Source organism: Bemisia tabaci, chromosome 2, assembly GCF_918797505.1.
Source record: "Bemisia tabaci chromosome 2, PGI_BMITA_v3".
Taxonomy (NCBI): domain Eukaryota; kingdom Metazoa; phylum Arthropoda; class Insecta; order Hemiptera; family Aleyrodidae; genus Bemisia; species Bemisia tabaci.
In genome coordinates, this window is record NC_092794.1 from 20,974,025 (window position 1) to 20,988,757 (window position 14,733).

The 14,733-nt window shown below is 35.1% G+C and overlaps 1 protein-coding gene across 1 annotated transcript in view; it reads right to left on the reverse strand.

Annotated features, from left to right (window-relative positions):
* Nucleotides 1-150: 150 nt before the first annotated feature.
* The window catches only part of Mi-2 (chromodomain-helicase-DNA-binding protein Mi-2 homolog), a 51,926-nt gene continuing 37,343 nt past the window's right edge, over nucleotides 151-14,733 (reverse strand). The window contains exons 23-33 of the mRNA XM_072296896.1: nucleotides 12,149-12,240; nucleotides 10,942-11,128; nucleotides 10,006-10,200; nucleotides 9,403-9,528; nucleotides 8,247-8,597; nucleotides 6,920-7,161; nucleotides 5,973-6,138; nucleotides 5,162-5,356; nucleotides 4,328-4,514; nucleotides 2,883-3,010; nucleotides 151-1,651 (exon numbers count right to left, since the gene is read on the reverse strand). Of these exons, the coding sequence (XP_072152997.1) occupies nucleotides 1,649-1,651; nucleotides 2,883-3,010; nucleotides 4,328-4,514; nucleotides 5,162-5,356; nucleotides 5,973-6,138; nucleotides 6,920-7,161; nucleotides 8,247-8,597; nucleotides 9,403-9,528; nucleotides 10,006-10,200; nucleotides 10,942-11,128; nucleotides 12,149-12,240 (1,872 nt within the window). The 3' untranslated portion in view covers nucleotides 151-1,648. The remainder of the gene's footprint in view (nucleotides 1,652-2,882; nucleotides 3,011-4,327; nucleotides 4,515-5,161; nucleotides 5,357-5,972; nucleotides 6,139-6,919; nucleotides 7,162-8,246; nucleotides 8,598-9,402; nucleotides 9,529-10,005; nucleotides 10,201-10,941; nucleotides 11,129-12,148; nucleotides 12,241-14,733) is intronic.

Genomic DNA, 14,733 nt, shown 5'->3' on the forward strand with positions numbered 1-14,733 from the left:
ATAGGAGACAGTTCTGGAGCGATATAATGCTGCGCATACTTTCAAGCTAATGGTAGGTACATCAAACTCCTCCTCATCTGACTGGCTGATTCAACACCAGAAAATTTTTCTAGCACTTTATGAGCAGGAGGAACAAAAGGAGGAAGCAAATCATGAGAAAAATGTGGTTTATTAAAATAATTACACATAAAGATACGAGAGAAATTCATTCATGATAAAAAATGGAGAAAGAGAACATGAAGTTTAACCTGTGCACGTAAGTAAAGATACATACAATATTTTCTTTGAATCTAAAACACTGAAATTCACTGAAAGGTCAGATAATAGGGAGAATGCCCGATTTCCTTCGACTTGGGTAAGAAAAACAATACTTATTATAATAATAAAGGGTGTAGAGAAATCAACACAAAGACAAATGTTATACAAAAATGAAAGTTGGAAAAACCACATTTATCTTAGGACTAAATTACATTTGTGTGACAGTCAAAATTGATGATTTCACATGTTAATTGCAGTTGGAACGGGGGAAGGGGTCGACAGAAGTTCTTATATAGGATAAATAATATGCAAGTGATAGCATACAGATAAAGGGATCCTTACAAAGTTCTAACTTTCAAATTTCAAAATTTGAACACACTAAAACAAATAAAATTGCCTACCAAAAATTGGCTTGCAAACAGGTGTTAGTTAAAGTTTAGGGCATGGGAATGATGCGCATGTTAAATACTTTGTCCCTGCAGAGGCACAGAGGTTGTTTGTGCCACATTGTCCCAAAAGCATCTGAATAGAACCACTTGAGCAGGCTTTTGAGTCCGGCAAATTAGGTCCTGTTTGCCAGGTGGCAGCGGTAGCACTTAACTTGAGACTGCACCCTTCAACTTTACATGTTACTTTGATGGGTAAAACACTACTGTGTTGCCCAGTATTCTTTCACTGCAGATTCCACCACTATTTTGCTCACTTAATGTAACTTGCCGTATACCTCAGCGAGTAACTCAGACCCTTTCTAGCTACCCGAATTTTATGAATTTTAGAATTAATTTTTCCTCTTGTTGCTTTTATCAAGACAAATTTGGGGAGATAAGCATGAGCTCCATTCACAAATTACTTTTAAAAGATGCATTGAGAAATTGAATCAACTGACTCATTATTTATAATAGGTAAAATAAGTGGGCGATCCATAGGCAATTCAATGAGAAAACCATTTAACCCTACCTGTTCAACAAAATTATTACAGGATGAAAAATATTGATGCAATACATAAAAGCTAACAAGCCAAAAGTCCAGAAATAAAAACAAAATCCACCATCAGACCAAAACTCAATGAGTAGAGAGAACAAATATCTATACTAAAAAATGTTCAAGCCTAGCTCTAATAATATTTACAACTGCAATGAAACAGTAAAGTTCATTATTGGGTTTGACGAAACATCTGTACAATATTTGCTAAAATATTATTTCTTAATAGGAGAGAGAAGTAGAGAGGTTATTCTGTGCACCTTTAACTAGGGAAAAAATACAGGAGAAATAAAGATGGAATTATTCCAGGATGAAAATTTTAGAAATCTCAGAAATTTAAAAGGTGATGAAAAAATAAAAACTGGCTGGCTCATAGGATGTGAGGATCTCTAGAAAACAAATTGTGGGTTCACTGAAACAAAAAGTACAAATCGAATTAGATTTGCAGTCAAAATTGGGATCAGTTGATTACACTTTTAAAGCTAATATTGGCACTTTCCGGCCAAAGTATCACGTACGCCCTTGATGATCTATTGTAATGTAGAATAACATTCTACAATGCAAGACTTCTCTGGTTTGTAAACAATAATTCAGTTGTCAGAAGTTATAATTTTGTGCTTTTTAAAAGACATATATGGTCTGTTACTCTGAGTTAAATTTGCTAAATAAATTAAGAAAATAAACAGTTGAGCGCCATGAAGTCTCAAAACAGAGTATCACAAGCGTCAAAATGGACACTTAATATGACTTTTCTCTTAGAATTCTATTCAAATCAGATGCTTGGAGTGATTTTGATCGTATACACAAAATTTCTCCTTTGTGTTCTTATAGTATAAAACTTTTAACTAAAAAAAACTATATAAATTTTTTCCGTTTTACACCAGTCTCATGGAGATCGGTGCACAATTGGCGCTTTTGATACTTTGGCCAGAAGGTGATGACATATTGCGGCAAAGGCCACACAAGCCTGGAATAATACTTGTTGCAAGCAACCATCCTACACACACTCTGCACACATCCTAAACATTAGCAACATGATGTGTGAGCCAAACATAGGAGTGGTTCATGAAACTTTATCAAAATTAGGAACTGACTTCTGAGGTTTTTCAGAGGATTTGCAGCTTACAAGATCAAGGACTTTAAAGGTCTTGGCAAAGACTTCTAAGAGATTTTTCAAGGATTTTTAGAGAGAACTGAAGGAGAGACTTTATGAAAAATTCTTATACTGTCCGTATCGATTGAGTCAGATAGTTTCATATAGCCTGCCAGCAGCATTTACCTGATGCATTAATTTTTTTAAAAAAATACAGTTGAACCCTGGTTATCAGGAAAAAATGGGACCAAGCTCACCCCAGATTAGCGAAAACCCCGGTTGCAGCAAAAGCTATGGAAGTACTGCACACTAACCAAAAAATCGCCCAATTTTCGGTTTTGGACCTAGGATGAACTTCATAGTAACTTTCCTCAGTTTCATCAAAATGTGCAAAGAGTCACTGATCTCCAACTGGTGTTGAGATTCTTTTAATATCGGGGAAAAGTTAGGCAATTCAATCATGAGATGATCTTTCAAAAAAATTTGTCATCACACAGATTTGCTGTAGGCCCAGGAACCAAAAGGAGATGCTACTGACTTATTTTAATACCTGTTGGGATGTAGTTGTTTGACCAGGTACGCTGTATTGCGGTCGGAAATGACTGAAGTTAGCATTGGCATAAGCTCCTGGCAATTGAGCTGCTTGGAAACCGACAGGGAATTGGCTGCCAACATCACCTGAAAGGAAGAATAATGGTTAGAACGATTCGTAACAACTGTTCCGAGATGGTCCTTCATACAGAACCCTTGATTTTCTTCTTAAATTAAAGGAGAACACTTACCAGTTTTTACAGTAAGGCCTCGGTTTATCAAATTTCACGGGACCTTAGGCCGAATCCGTTAAATCACGCGAGTGAGTCCCGCTGAAGAGACTGGAGGATCGATCCGTTAAATCACGAAATCCGTTAAATCGTGATCTGATAATTCGAGGTCTTACTGTATTTGATTTGCACACGATTTTAAGCAAAATTAAATTTCCCCCAAATAAACCGAAATAAAATATCAATTTTCATAATAACTGCACACTTGCATGTGATTACTTTTTGTGGAGGGAACTCCGGAGAAAACACATAAATCCTTTTTAACTAATAATACTTGTACTAGTAATGGGTTAAAACTTAAAATTATTTTATGTATAAATAAGTATTTACTGTGTGTAATTAGTGTAAGTAGGATTAAGATTCTATCAAATTTTGCTGATTTACCAACACGGCTTGGACTAGACAATAGAACATTTTGTCATTTTTCATCAATCTAGGGCAGGTCATCAAATTAAATTTAGCTGACCGTGAGATAAATCTGATTCATCAAACTAGTTATGCAAAATTTCGACCAATGAATGAGCGTCTTGACCATGCTCGAAAGATGCAGTTCCTTCTCCTCCCCCGCTTGATGCATTTTAATTTAAAGGTCCAACGAGATCATCTGTAGGTATGGAGAACTCTTAGTAGGCACTTTCATACAAGCTTTTCTGTAGGGATTGAATACTTATTTCACAATCCAAATCACGAGATGCGCTTTGAAAACTTATAAGTAAATGCCATTACAATATGCAAATTCAACTTAAACCAGGTTTGATACGATTCTGATTAATGAGTGTATTGTATTTTTAAATACGCATTGAAAATGTCATAGAAGTGTCGAGTCCTTACTTAAAAGTGCAACTGGAAGTAAATTCGCCTTCCCCAAACTACACTATTTCTTATCCCCAGACCATAAAATTCACTTCTAGCCAGCACTCATGTGAACGCACACTTTTTAGATTTGGATCCAACCAGGATTCAAAAAAGGATTAAAGGGAGTTAGGCAAACATATGGGCCGTCTTTTTTTGACACATATTGAATTTGTATTCCATAATTTGTATCACGAGTTGCATACTGAAAAAGCTCGTACAAACGCTTCCGTTTTTGAAAAAGGGAGTGATGTCAGCTTCTAAAATTTACATTGTTTCATCCTAAGTATTTTCTTAGCATAACAACATTTCAACTGATTACCTGGCTGCTGTGAGCTTGTTGGGGTTGTAGGAGTGGATGAAGACGTTGTAGCAGCTAAGCGAGATAAAATTGATCGTTCTGACATCTGAAGCCGTTGAGCAACAGGGGGAATCCTGGCTAACGTAGCAGGTAGCCTACTTACATCTGACTTCATATCTGATAATAATTCTTCCAACTGATTTAACACCTGCGAAACAAAAATAAAAAATTTGAATTAGTACACACTTTAGTTTCGGGTTCAGACATGGTATGAACAATTCATTTTGTTACGATGTAAGATCGATTAAGTTCTCCATCATAGCCCAAATTATTAAATATTGAGAATTTAAAATACGATCTGACAATAAGACGTTAAATTTTAAAATGGATCAGTTACTAGTATTGAAAACTCAGGATCTCCTTTACGATTTGAGACCAGGATCACTTCCCTACAAAGAGCCACATTAAGGGGACAAGTAATTTCTTTACAGATGGAACTTTGAACCTCTTCTTCCACAGCATAACATTCACATGTCCTCATATTTTGGTTATTTTTGGATGATTTACTTTGAGACTGAACTAAAGAGGAATATAAACACAAAAACTCGAGGCTTGCAGTTGGTGCAGGGGATGTAGGTTGTCTTGAAGCTCGAAACATGCTCGATTTCCACACACCACATCAAGACTCTGCCTCTAATTATTTTCCCAGAATGGCCTTAGGATTGTTTTGAACTTTCAACTTTCTACCTTGCTTTAATATTGTTTCTGTTTTGTTACATGTTTATGCTTATACCTACAAATCATAGACTGTAAATCTAAGGGAAGAAAACAGAAAACAGCAAATTCTGAACAAACCTTGTGTAAAACAGCATTTGCAGGTTTATTTCCAGCGAGACTTTCTTTCGACAGATGTTGATGTGACTCAGCAAGACACTCAACCTCTGCAAATCTTGCGTTGAGAGACATGGCAGGATGATTTGGATCTTGCGTCAGATTGAGGTATGCAGCACGACGTAACTGTTCTTCTATCACAAGAGCTTGCTCGAGCAACTAGAAAAATATTTCAAGGGGATAAGTGAGCAATACTACACTGTCTTCCTAAGGAAAAGAATGGTACCTAACAAGAATAGACTTCCTGAGAAAATTGGCTTCTGCATTACTTCCAACTTAAATGAATGGGTCGTTCTGTGTTGTGGGAAATTTTGAAAAGAATGAGAAGGGAATTTACAAGATCAAAGCGGAATGCAAAAATTTAAGGGACAGTTGTGAGATTTGGTAGCTGAAGAAACGGACCTGGGCTATGCCCAGAACAACAAAGATAGATTTCTAGTAGAGATAAGTAGTTAGAAGTAACTAAGACGGAAATGACATTTTGATGGAAGTCTTGAGCAAACAGCTTGTCTGGTATGGTCACATCGACAGAATCACTAAAGTTGAGCAGAAAGAGCTAGAAAGGATGGCAAAAGGAAAAAATATTTTTCATCACTATAGGAAATGATCAATCAATGCTCTAACAGCTACCAGAGGGATTTTTCAGTTTTTTCTTGCAAACTGGTTCCTCACTCCATTTTTATCATTAGGAGATATCTGAGAAAAACACCGTTATACTTGCATTTGAGTTTAATAATCCAATAAGTTCCAACAGATTTAAATGAATAATACTTACTTTGAACCTTCGAGCTAAAAATTTATTCTTTATTTCAAGGAAGTTTCCTTTCCCTACATCCATTTTGAAGGGTTCGTTAATGATGGCAAATCGAATATCATTTTGAATGTCTTGCCAGCGACCGTAGCCATGGGTAACGATGCCAGCTAGGAGCCAATAGTCATGCCTAAAAAAAATCAGTCAGAGATGCAAGAACATGAGCTACAAAATCAATTTGATAGAATTAAAACAGATTGATGAGTAAATAATATGCAAGAATCTGATCAGAATCCCCCCCCGTTTCTTTGCCTCTGCATTCAAATTATGACAAAACACACTTCTAAGCTTGGTGTGGACACTTTTTCGAAATTCTTGCTATCAGTGTAAACAGATAAAAATTCTTTGCTTGGATGAATCAGGGTTGATTGATTAACATTCAATAAGCAGTCGAAAGTAAATAGATTTCCATCCAGAAATAAAACTAAAGGTATTCAGAAATGAGGTTCATTATTAGATTAGACAAAAATGGAAACATTCCAAAAATTTCTGCCGTGATTCCATGATTACTGAAAACAGGAGTTTGAATAAACAAACAAGATAGGAGGAAGTAAATACAGGGTGTAATATAATCATTTGTCAACCATTCAAAGTGCAGAAAAGCAGGTACTGATGATAGAAAGGGTCAAAGGTCAAATTTTTTCAAAAGATTAACTGGAAAAGAAAAAGTACGAAGCAATAAGAATGGAAAATCATTTGTTCCTAATTTTGAATGGCAAACAACGGAATCATCAGTTGCATTAAAGAGGCAGATAATTTTCACTCAGTACTTAATGATTTTTTTTTATCTGAATGGGTAGGATAATATGCTAATTCAGTTTCGTTTCTTTTATTATTATCTTTTTCTTTTTTAGATTATTGATGTTAGAACACACTTTGAACCAAAACATGCACAAAAATTTTTAACTTACCGGCGATGCCATATTTCATACTCTCGCCCTGGGACTGCTGCTTTTTCTTCATTCAGCCACAATGTGTGCAATTCCGTGAAACCACCATCAGCAATATTGAACATAAATCTTCGTTTTGTTCGATCTAATTCCTCATCCAGACCAATGCCTGCAGCAGCCATTGCTTTCTCACTTTCTGCTATTCGTTTTTGCTTTTCCTCTTCAGTGAGTGGGGGTAAGCCATCTTTCAGAACTTTCTTTTCCTAAAAAAAAAGTATCATAAAGACAATTTAAAAAGGACTTTCTAACGAGAGGAATATGACCTTCCATAAAAGAAATAATCCTCTTCCAATAGACGAATTCGAATATCTCTCCTCTTTTTATAGCTTCAGAATAGAGGTTTTTTTATGTTTGATCACGATTTTTTACTGCCTTTCCCTGATTACAAGGACACTAACCAGCACTTGAGTGAATGGAATCTGACTGTCCCACATTCAATAGAATTGGTTTAGTGCTCACAGTTATTCACTCTAATTTTTACTACTACTATAAACCAAAAACTTTTTCAGCAAATCTTACTTTCATGATTCATAATGACAGAGTTACAGCTCGGGTCACAACTCAACGTGTTTTGTAAGGGGAGGAGGGGGTGGCCTACCTCTACTCAGAAACCTCCTTTACCCTTTTCACTTGCCTATCTTTTTTGTTCATAGGTATTCCATGGAAAATGAGTATATGACATAAAAAAGGTAAATAATTTTTTTCTTAGCCGAGACTCACTGTAGGACAATGGGTACCATAATTCACAGCCTATGACCCATTGTGCAACAGACAGTTTGTCCAAAGATGTATTTCATCAAGACCTACTGCAAGATCTCCTACAATACTCAGTTTTATTCCATTCTCGCCAATCTTTCAAAGCTCTCCATTCAAGAATGTCAGAGCTCATTGCACTTACATTTAGTCTCAAATTAGAACTGAATATGAGCATTTCAGCTTAATGGCTACAAACTACTTTATAATATTTGGTTAAAATTAACTATTTCCCTAATTTGAGCTCTTACTTTTTAAAAACTAAGATTTGGATATCAGTTAGTACACAAAAGCATAGTTCCGTAGATACATATGATACTGAAAATATAGATAAAAATTTACAATGACAGATGAAATTTGAGCCCTTAAAACTAGCAAAGAAGTTAGAGAAGTAAACAGATGCACATACATAAGTATTTATAGCAAGCATAGTCAGTGCCCTTGGTGCACCTGTTTGATCCGCAAGGTTGAATAATTAGTTGCATAAAAAATAACATGACTTATTCCTACAGAGAGAGGAGAAAGCAGAACTTACCTCGACAATCTTGACTTCTTGAGGAGGAGCAGCGGACGGCTCTTTCGTTTCTGTTTTGACTACATCTTCTGAGGCTTCTTCAACTTTCTTTTCCTCTTTATCTTTTGTCGGTTCTTCATCTTTTTCTAAAACTACTTCCTTGTCTTCCTTCTTCTCTTCGGATTTCTCAGTTTCTTTCACTGTTTCTTCTTTAACTTCCTCCTCTTTTTTCTCGTCTTCTACTTTCTCTTCCTTCTTCTCCGTTTCATCCACCTCCATTTTTTCCTCCTTGGGTTCGTCTTTGACTTCGGTGGATACTTCAGTAGTAGTAGTTTCAGTGACAGTTTGGGTTACAGTTGTTTCTTCTTTCTCCTAAGATCACAGAATAAGATAAGAATGCATGAGATTAAATATGCACCTATAAACACAACCTATAGCACTATCACATTACAATAATCTCTGGACTTGACGAGATCTTTTCTCTCTAGCTGGAAACATGGACGGCATCAGGGGCAGGCTGCTCAACAGTGGGGTGTCCACAACTAGAGCCTTCCCAAACATTGTCTCTGATCTTAGATGTTCAAAGAATTGATTCAAGATTCCAGTGGTAGCATGTCATGCTCTATGATGCGTATCGATTGATCTGTCCATTAATTCGAAGAAAAAAGATTGGTTATCAGGGTATTTGCAAAGCACATCTAAATTCTTCACGTAGCTTCAAATGGAAAAAAAATTGAAAATCAATTATTCACATCTCTTCATGACACTCACAGCAACTTCATTGTATTTTTTTTCTTTTTGACTATGCTTAGACAAATGTAAAACAGCAGGGCAAAATTGCTAGATTACGAAAATTGTGAAGAGTAAAATCTTCCTTGGAACAGATTCAAACACATGACCTGGATAGTGGAAAACATTTTTTTTCCCCCTTGAGTCTATGAATAATAAAATTCTCTACCATGACACTTGCTGAGATGTCAAGGACATTGTGACAAACAGATATTGCAACAAATAATTAGAACCAGTTTCTAGCCAGTACACCATCTACCATATCGTTTTGCCGATGGATAACATCCCTTAAGCTATCATACCTTTTGGCTGAACAAGCGCCTGCTTTTTTTGGTTAAAACAACTGAAAGCCAAAGGTGTGGAAAAGAGAATGCAAGAATGTACTGACCTCTGTTTTCACCTTTTCAACCGCTGTATCATCAGCCTCTTTCTTGACATCCGACGTAGCTTCATCTTTGCTTTCACCGTCTTCTTTTGGCTTTTCTTTCTCTTCATCTCCAGTCTCTCCTTGCGACTAAAGCAAAGACAGACATCAACATTAAAAGGAAGAAATGCCATTACTTAATTGGTGACTTGGACACTCATTTTAAAACTTGTGAAAATTAAAAAGGAAAATGTAAGAAAAACAAACAAAATAGGTGCATACAGTTAGGATGCTTGAGGTAATGTGACATAAAAGTTTTATTTTTCTTTTTGTATTCCCATCAGAACAATTTATCAAACGTGAGTCCAACTTTTCACTCTGCTACCAAAGTTACTTGAACACCGAATAAAACATGCTGTATTTTCTATATTCAGGTGATTTCCACGATGGTGTGAAGGGCTGAATATTGTTAATGTAGGCTAAAAAATTAATTGCCAAAAAGTATATAACAATTTATAAGACAGTTGTGCCTTCATGAATTGCACTTGGATGTCCCTTTAATTTTATCACGTGAAAAGATTGAGCAAAATAATGCTATCTACATTGAATTTAAAAAACAAAACTCACTGGTTTAGTTTCTTCCTCTGTTACATCCTTTGATGGTTCTGTAGTTTTTGCTGGGGCGCTCTTATCGTCCTCGGTTTTTGCGGCTTCTAATTTAGCGGCTTCAGCTTTGGCAGCTTCAACCTTAGCTGCTTCTGTTGGCTTTCGGATCAATTCTGGAATACTGTAATATCCGTTGATGTGCTCAAATTCCTGAACCTGAAACCAAAAGAATTATTCACGAATAAATAATCAACTGTATGAAGACCATGATTTGAATTGCATTTTGCGCTAATGGACAACTATTTCTGGGTCATTTATAAAATTACCTTATCTACACAGGGAAGCTGATGGTGGCATGTATATTAATTCTAAAATGAGCCCGAAGAATAGTAGTTACTAGTTGCAAAATTTAGCGCACTTAACAATAACTTTTTTTATATGAGACTTTGTTGTCAATTGGATTGGGTGATGATCTCATCGTAATCTCTTGATGATCAGAAACTACAGAAGGGTCGCTTAATGCCAATGGGATGCCGCTTTCAATTGTGTTGTTTTCATTCCAGAGTTGTCAAGATTCTTTTTCCTGGCGTCAGCATCTCTAATTTTGAGTCGGAATGAACCCTTGATCTTGGTGCATTCTGATTTTGGCAGGTTTGACTGGACATCTTGAGTTTCGATGATGCTGATTTTTTTTTCTTTGTTCTTTAAATTGATTGATTTCTAATCATAAGGGAAAACTGTGTAAAACTGAATTAGTTAGCTTCCACGATTTAATTACTAGTAAATAATCTCAAAAGTAAATGAACGTTTTTAAAAAATGTAAAGTTGACTTGGCACTCAACTGTATGCGAGGGGATACCAGGATTTTTTCGTACACGATGGATTTTTATGTACATATATTTACAGACAATACTGCAGATACCTTAAATTCAAATAAATTTTTTGTGAAAACCAGACCTTTTTTCTAATTAGAGACATGACTCCTATCCTTGTAAGGACATGCTGTCTGCTCAATCCTTCACGAGGTACACCATCTGCAAAGTTTTCAGCATTGTCGGCACCAGGCTCGCATAGATGACGCATGAATAAAGAAACATAAGCCTTGAAATTCTTCTCTGACTTTCCCCGCAAGTCTCTGACAAGCCTAAAAATGAACAAAAATACAATTACGGTTGAGAAAACCTCTATAATAATTGAAGTAAACAAGAATTGATAAAAAAGTTACTAGAATAGTGCAGCAACGGCTTTAAATATCAAATTGATTTCAGTGCATAGTTGGTGGCAAATTATTTTTTTTTTCAATCCCTGATTTTTTCCTGACCGCAAAATTGCTGGATGAAGTTCCCTGATCAAAGCTGCTGAAAGATCGAATTTAAAGCATAATTTTATTATAGGAACACCTTCTTCAGCTCTGTGTTCACTTTTAGCTTGAGTGAGAAGATGATACAAATGTTGAAGTGACAGGTAACAACTTCTCTGCGGAAGTGAAGAGCACTTCAATGTAGTAGCAACCATTATACCCTGAATCATCTTGAGCAGATCGTTTTAAATAAAACTTCCATTGTACATTGCACCGTTTAAACGAAAAGTATTATGATACAGGTTGACTATACTCGATTTGCCAATTCGAATTAAGCACAATTTAAACCCTAGATATCATTGCGATGAAAACAACCCCTTTTTAACAGGTAGCCTAGACCCATCACAGTAAAGTGAGCATTAAGTTTCCAAGACTCGTAAAAATTGACAAAAGAAGTAATTGTAACATTAGTTTGACTTCACCAAAAAGACAAACTTCGAAAACATCTAGATGACGATGCACAAAATATGAATGCTTATGTCTTTGTTTTTCTTTTCTTTTATTTTTTGTGTTTTGTTTTGCCTTGCTACTTGATAATTATTGTACATTTTGGTAAAAATGTGCTTTCTACAAAATAAAATAAAATTAATAAGTCAATAAAATAAAAAATATGAATAAATATTCAATATCTCACGAAAATATCTGAACATACGACGATTTGTTTCAATGATTGCAAAAAAGTTGAATATCAAGGTTTGAGTTCACATCACATATCAGAAAACATTTTCAAACTTGAACATTCTAGATTTTCAACATATCCCTCGCCCAAATAGAAAGAAAGAGACTTAAAATTTTGAGTCTTACCACTGTGAATTGAATGCATCTTGGGGAGGCATACCAAACCTCATAATTGCATTAAGGAAGGCTTTACGCTGTCTTGCGTTAAATCCGAGAACCTGCAAAAAAGAAAATCAATGAATGATAGGTGACTTATTTTTCAAGTAAAGAGTAAAAAATGCATAAGAGCATGATGAATTAAAATTAAAATACAAGTTTGGAACTTAATATAACATAATGAAAACTATCAAATTCGATTACATAACTTCTCATAAATCTATGCAAAATGGGGCAAAGCTGGTTAACATGGTTGATCTGAGAAAACGGAATGGACTTGAGGAGGGAAAAAAGAATCTTTAAGCATGGTTTTCAAAAGAAGAAAAAACCGAATAAATAAAAAAGGAATAATATACAAAAAGAGAGAAGTATATGTTTTACCTGCATATAAAAGAGCATCAACTGTAAAGGTCTTGACTAAATAACACACTAACTACATTCATTGAAGCAAAAGAAGACAACAAACTGAAAAACACCGAGGAGAATTCTGAGCAAAATAAAAGCAAAAGAAAGCAGTAAATATGTGCACACCAATAATTAGAACAAAGCCAAGTTTAAGACTACACGAGTTTTAATCTTCGGCTCTTGGTCAGTTCTAGTAATGAGGCAAATACAAGCTAATACAACTTGGTTAATGTGTTTCTTGATGAGCGAGAAAATTATTTCCATTTTGTATCAGAGGAATGATGGATTGAAGCATTTGCAATGATTAGAGGTATTCTTATTCATTTTCATAGTTGTTTCCTTTCCTATTTTGAATATTTTTCTCAATTATTGAGGTTTCATTGACATTCGATGCCATACCTCCTAAAATTTTTCAAGGCAAAAATCGAAAGACTGCTCTCATGAATAAGTAAATGATAGGTTCTATTTTTTCTTTTTTTTCCTTCACCCAAGTAAGGGAAAACAGTTTTCCACCTTCAGAAATTCAGTTTCTGTGTTAAAGCTTGGAGTTTTTTCAATTTCCCAAAAGAACAACAGTGTAGGTAACATAGTTCCTTGCACCCTAAAGTGCAAAAATATACATGCCTTGATCACTAAAACCGAAAAAAATTGGCTGATGACTAGATTGGCCCGTCCATTCTCACATTTAATTCCATTAAAGAATGCTTAGTGTAGCACAGAGCATTCATGAGACATTACTTCTCCACATTCTGACACGCGTCCTTCATAAAACGTTAGCTCCCTGCATTCTGACATGCAGCCCGGTTAGTTCAGTCCCTAGAATAATCGGCTTACAAACTCAGCGTTAGAGTTTCTTTTCTCACCTTGGACAATGAGAGATTACTCATGAAAGTTTTACATCCAGTGCGTTTAGTCTTCTCTGTTTCCATTAAATCTAACCAATAATGCCTCCGTCATTGCACAAACATTACAGGCAGAGTAAAAATTAAAAACATTTTAAGCACCATCAGATGCTACTGATATTGTGCACCTATTGCTTCCATTAACCACGAACCCAATGACTTAAAAAAGACAATTCTTGAATTGAAAATAAGGCCATAATTAAGAGAAAATTTTCCATTGAAATGCGCACAGAGCAAAAACGTTTAGTCGTTTACAGTGAGAAAATATTTCGTTTAACAGTGGACAGCTAAGATTGTGATTCGGACATATTGCATATCACAATTTACCAAGACCTGATCGCCCTTACCATGGTTTAAATTTTTACTCTTCATACGCTAGGGGAGAAAAGGAACTTAGTCACATCAGTCATTGCCAAATGACTGACTGATATAAGACTGATGACATATACTGATAAATGACTTATAACATAATTAAGATTTTTGAGAATATTACTCTTTTTTTTTCGATATAGAATTGTCTATAAATTGAAATTCTAGTTGTTACTATTATCACCATGAGAGTAAATACTGAAGACGGAGTTAAAATTTTGTGGAAAAAAGAAAAGAAGAGAAAAATGAAAAGAAAGCAGTGAAAATAAAATGTTATTAAAATGAAAAAGTGGTGCATTAGAAAAAATAGACGTTGGGTTAACACTAAAACTAACAGGTAACTAAAGTTAAAACATCTATCCTGTCACACTAATAAACAACTAAGTTGCCTGTTACTTCAATTCATCCAAAAAAATACATCTTCATAAACGTCAAAACATCAAAAAGTTCTTAGTTTTACTAAAAATATAAAATGAACAACTATAGATAGAGGGTCATGACATTAAACTGGAATTAAACACGGGGAAAAACTTCAATCTAATTAGAGCGCCTGAAAAAATCCATAATAGTCTTTTGATTTTTTGGCTTTTGAGGAGCTAATATTCTTTTGGAGAGATCTTTTTTAAGGTCTTTGTGCTGCTTCTTATGTTTATAATTCTGCAAGTTATCAATTTGCACGTCTTTGTGACTGATACTTGTATCAGGAGCATTTAAACTGCAAATATTCTCTTGGAACGCATGGTTAAAATTTGCAAGAGAATGCTCTGATCCTTTTCCGGGCAAAAAAAAATTCAGATGATGGTTCTCTTCTGGCTTTTTCTCTAGCAAAGTTTCTAATTTTTTAACTTTAATTTTTCCAATGTTAGATGAAGTGTTGGT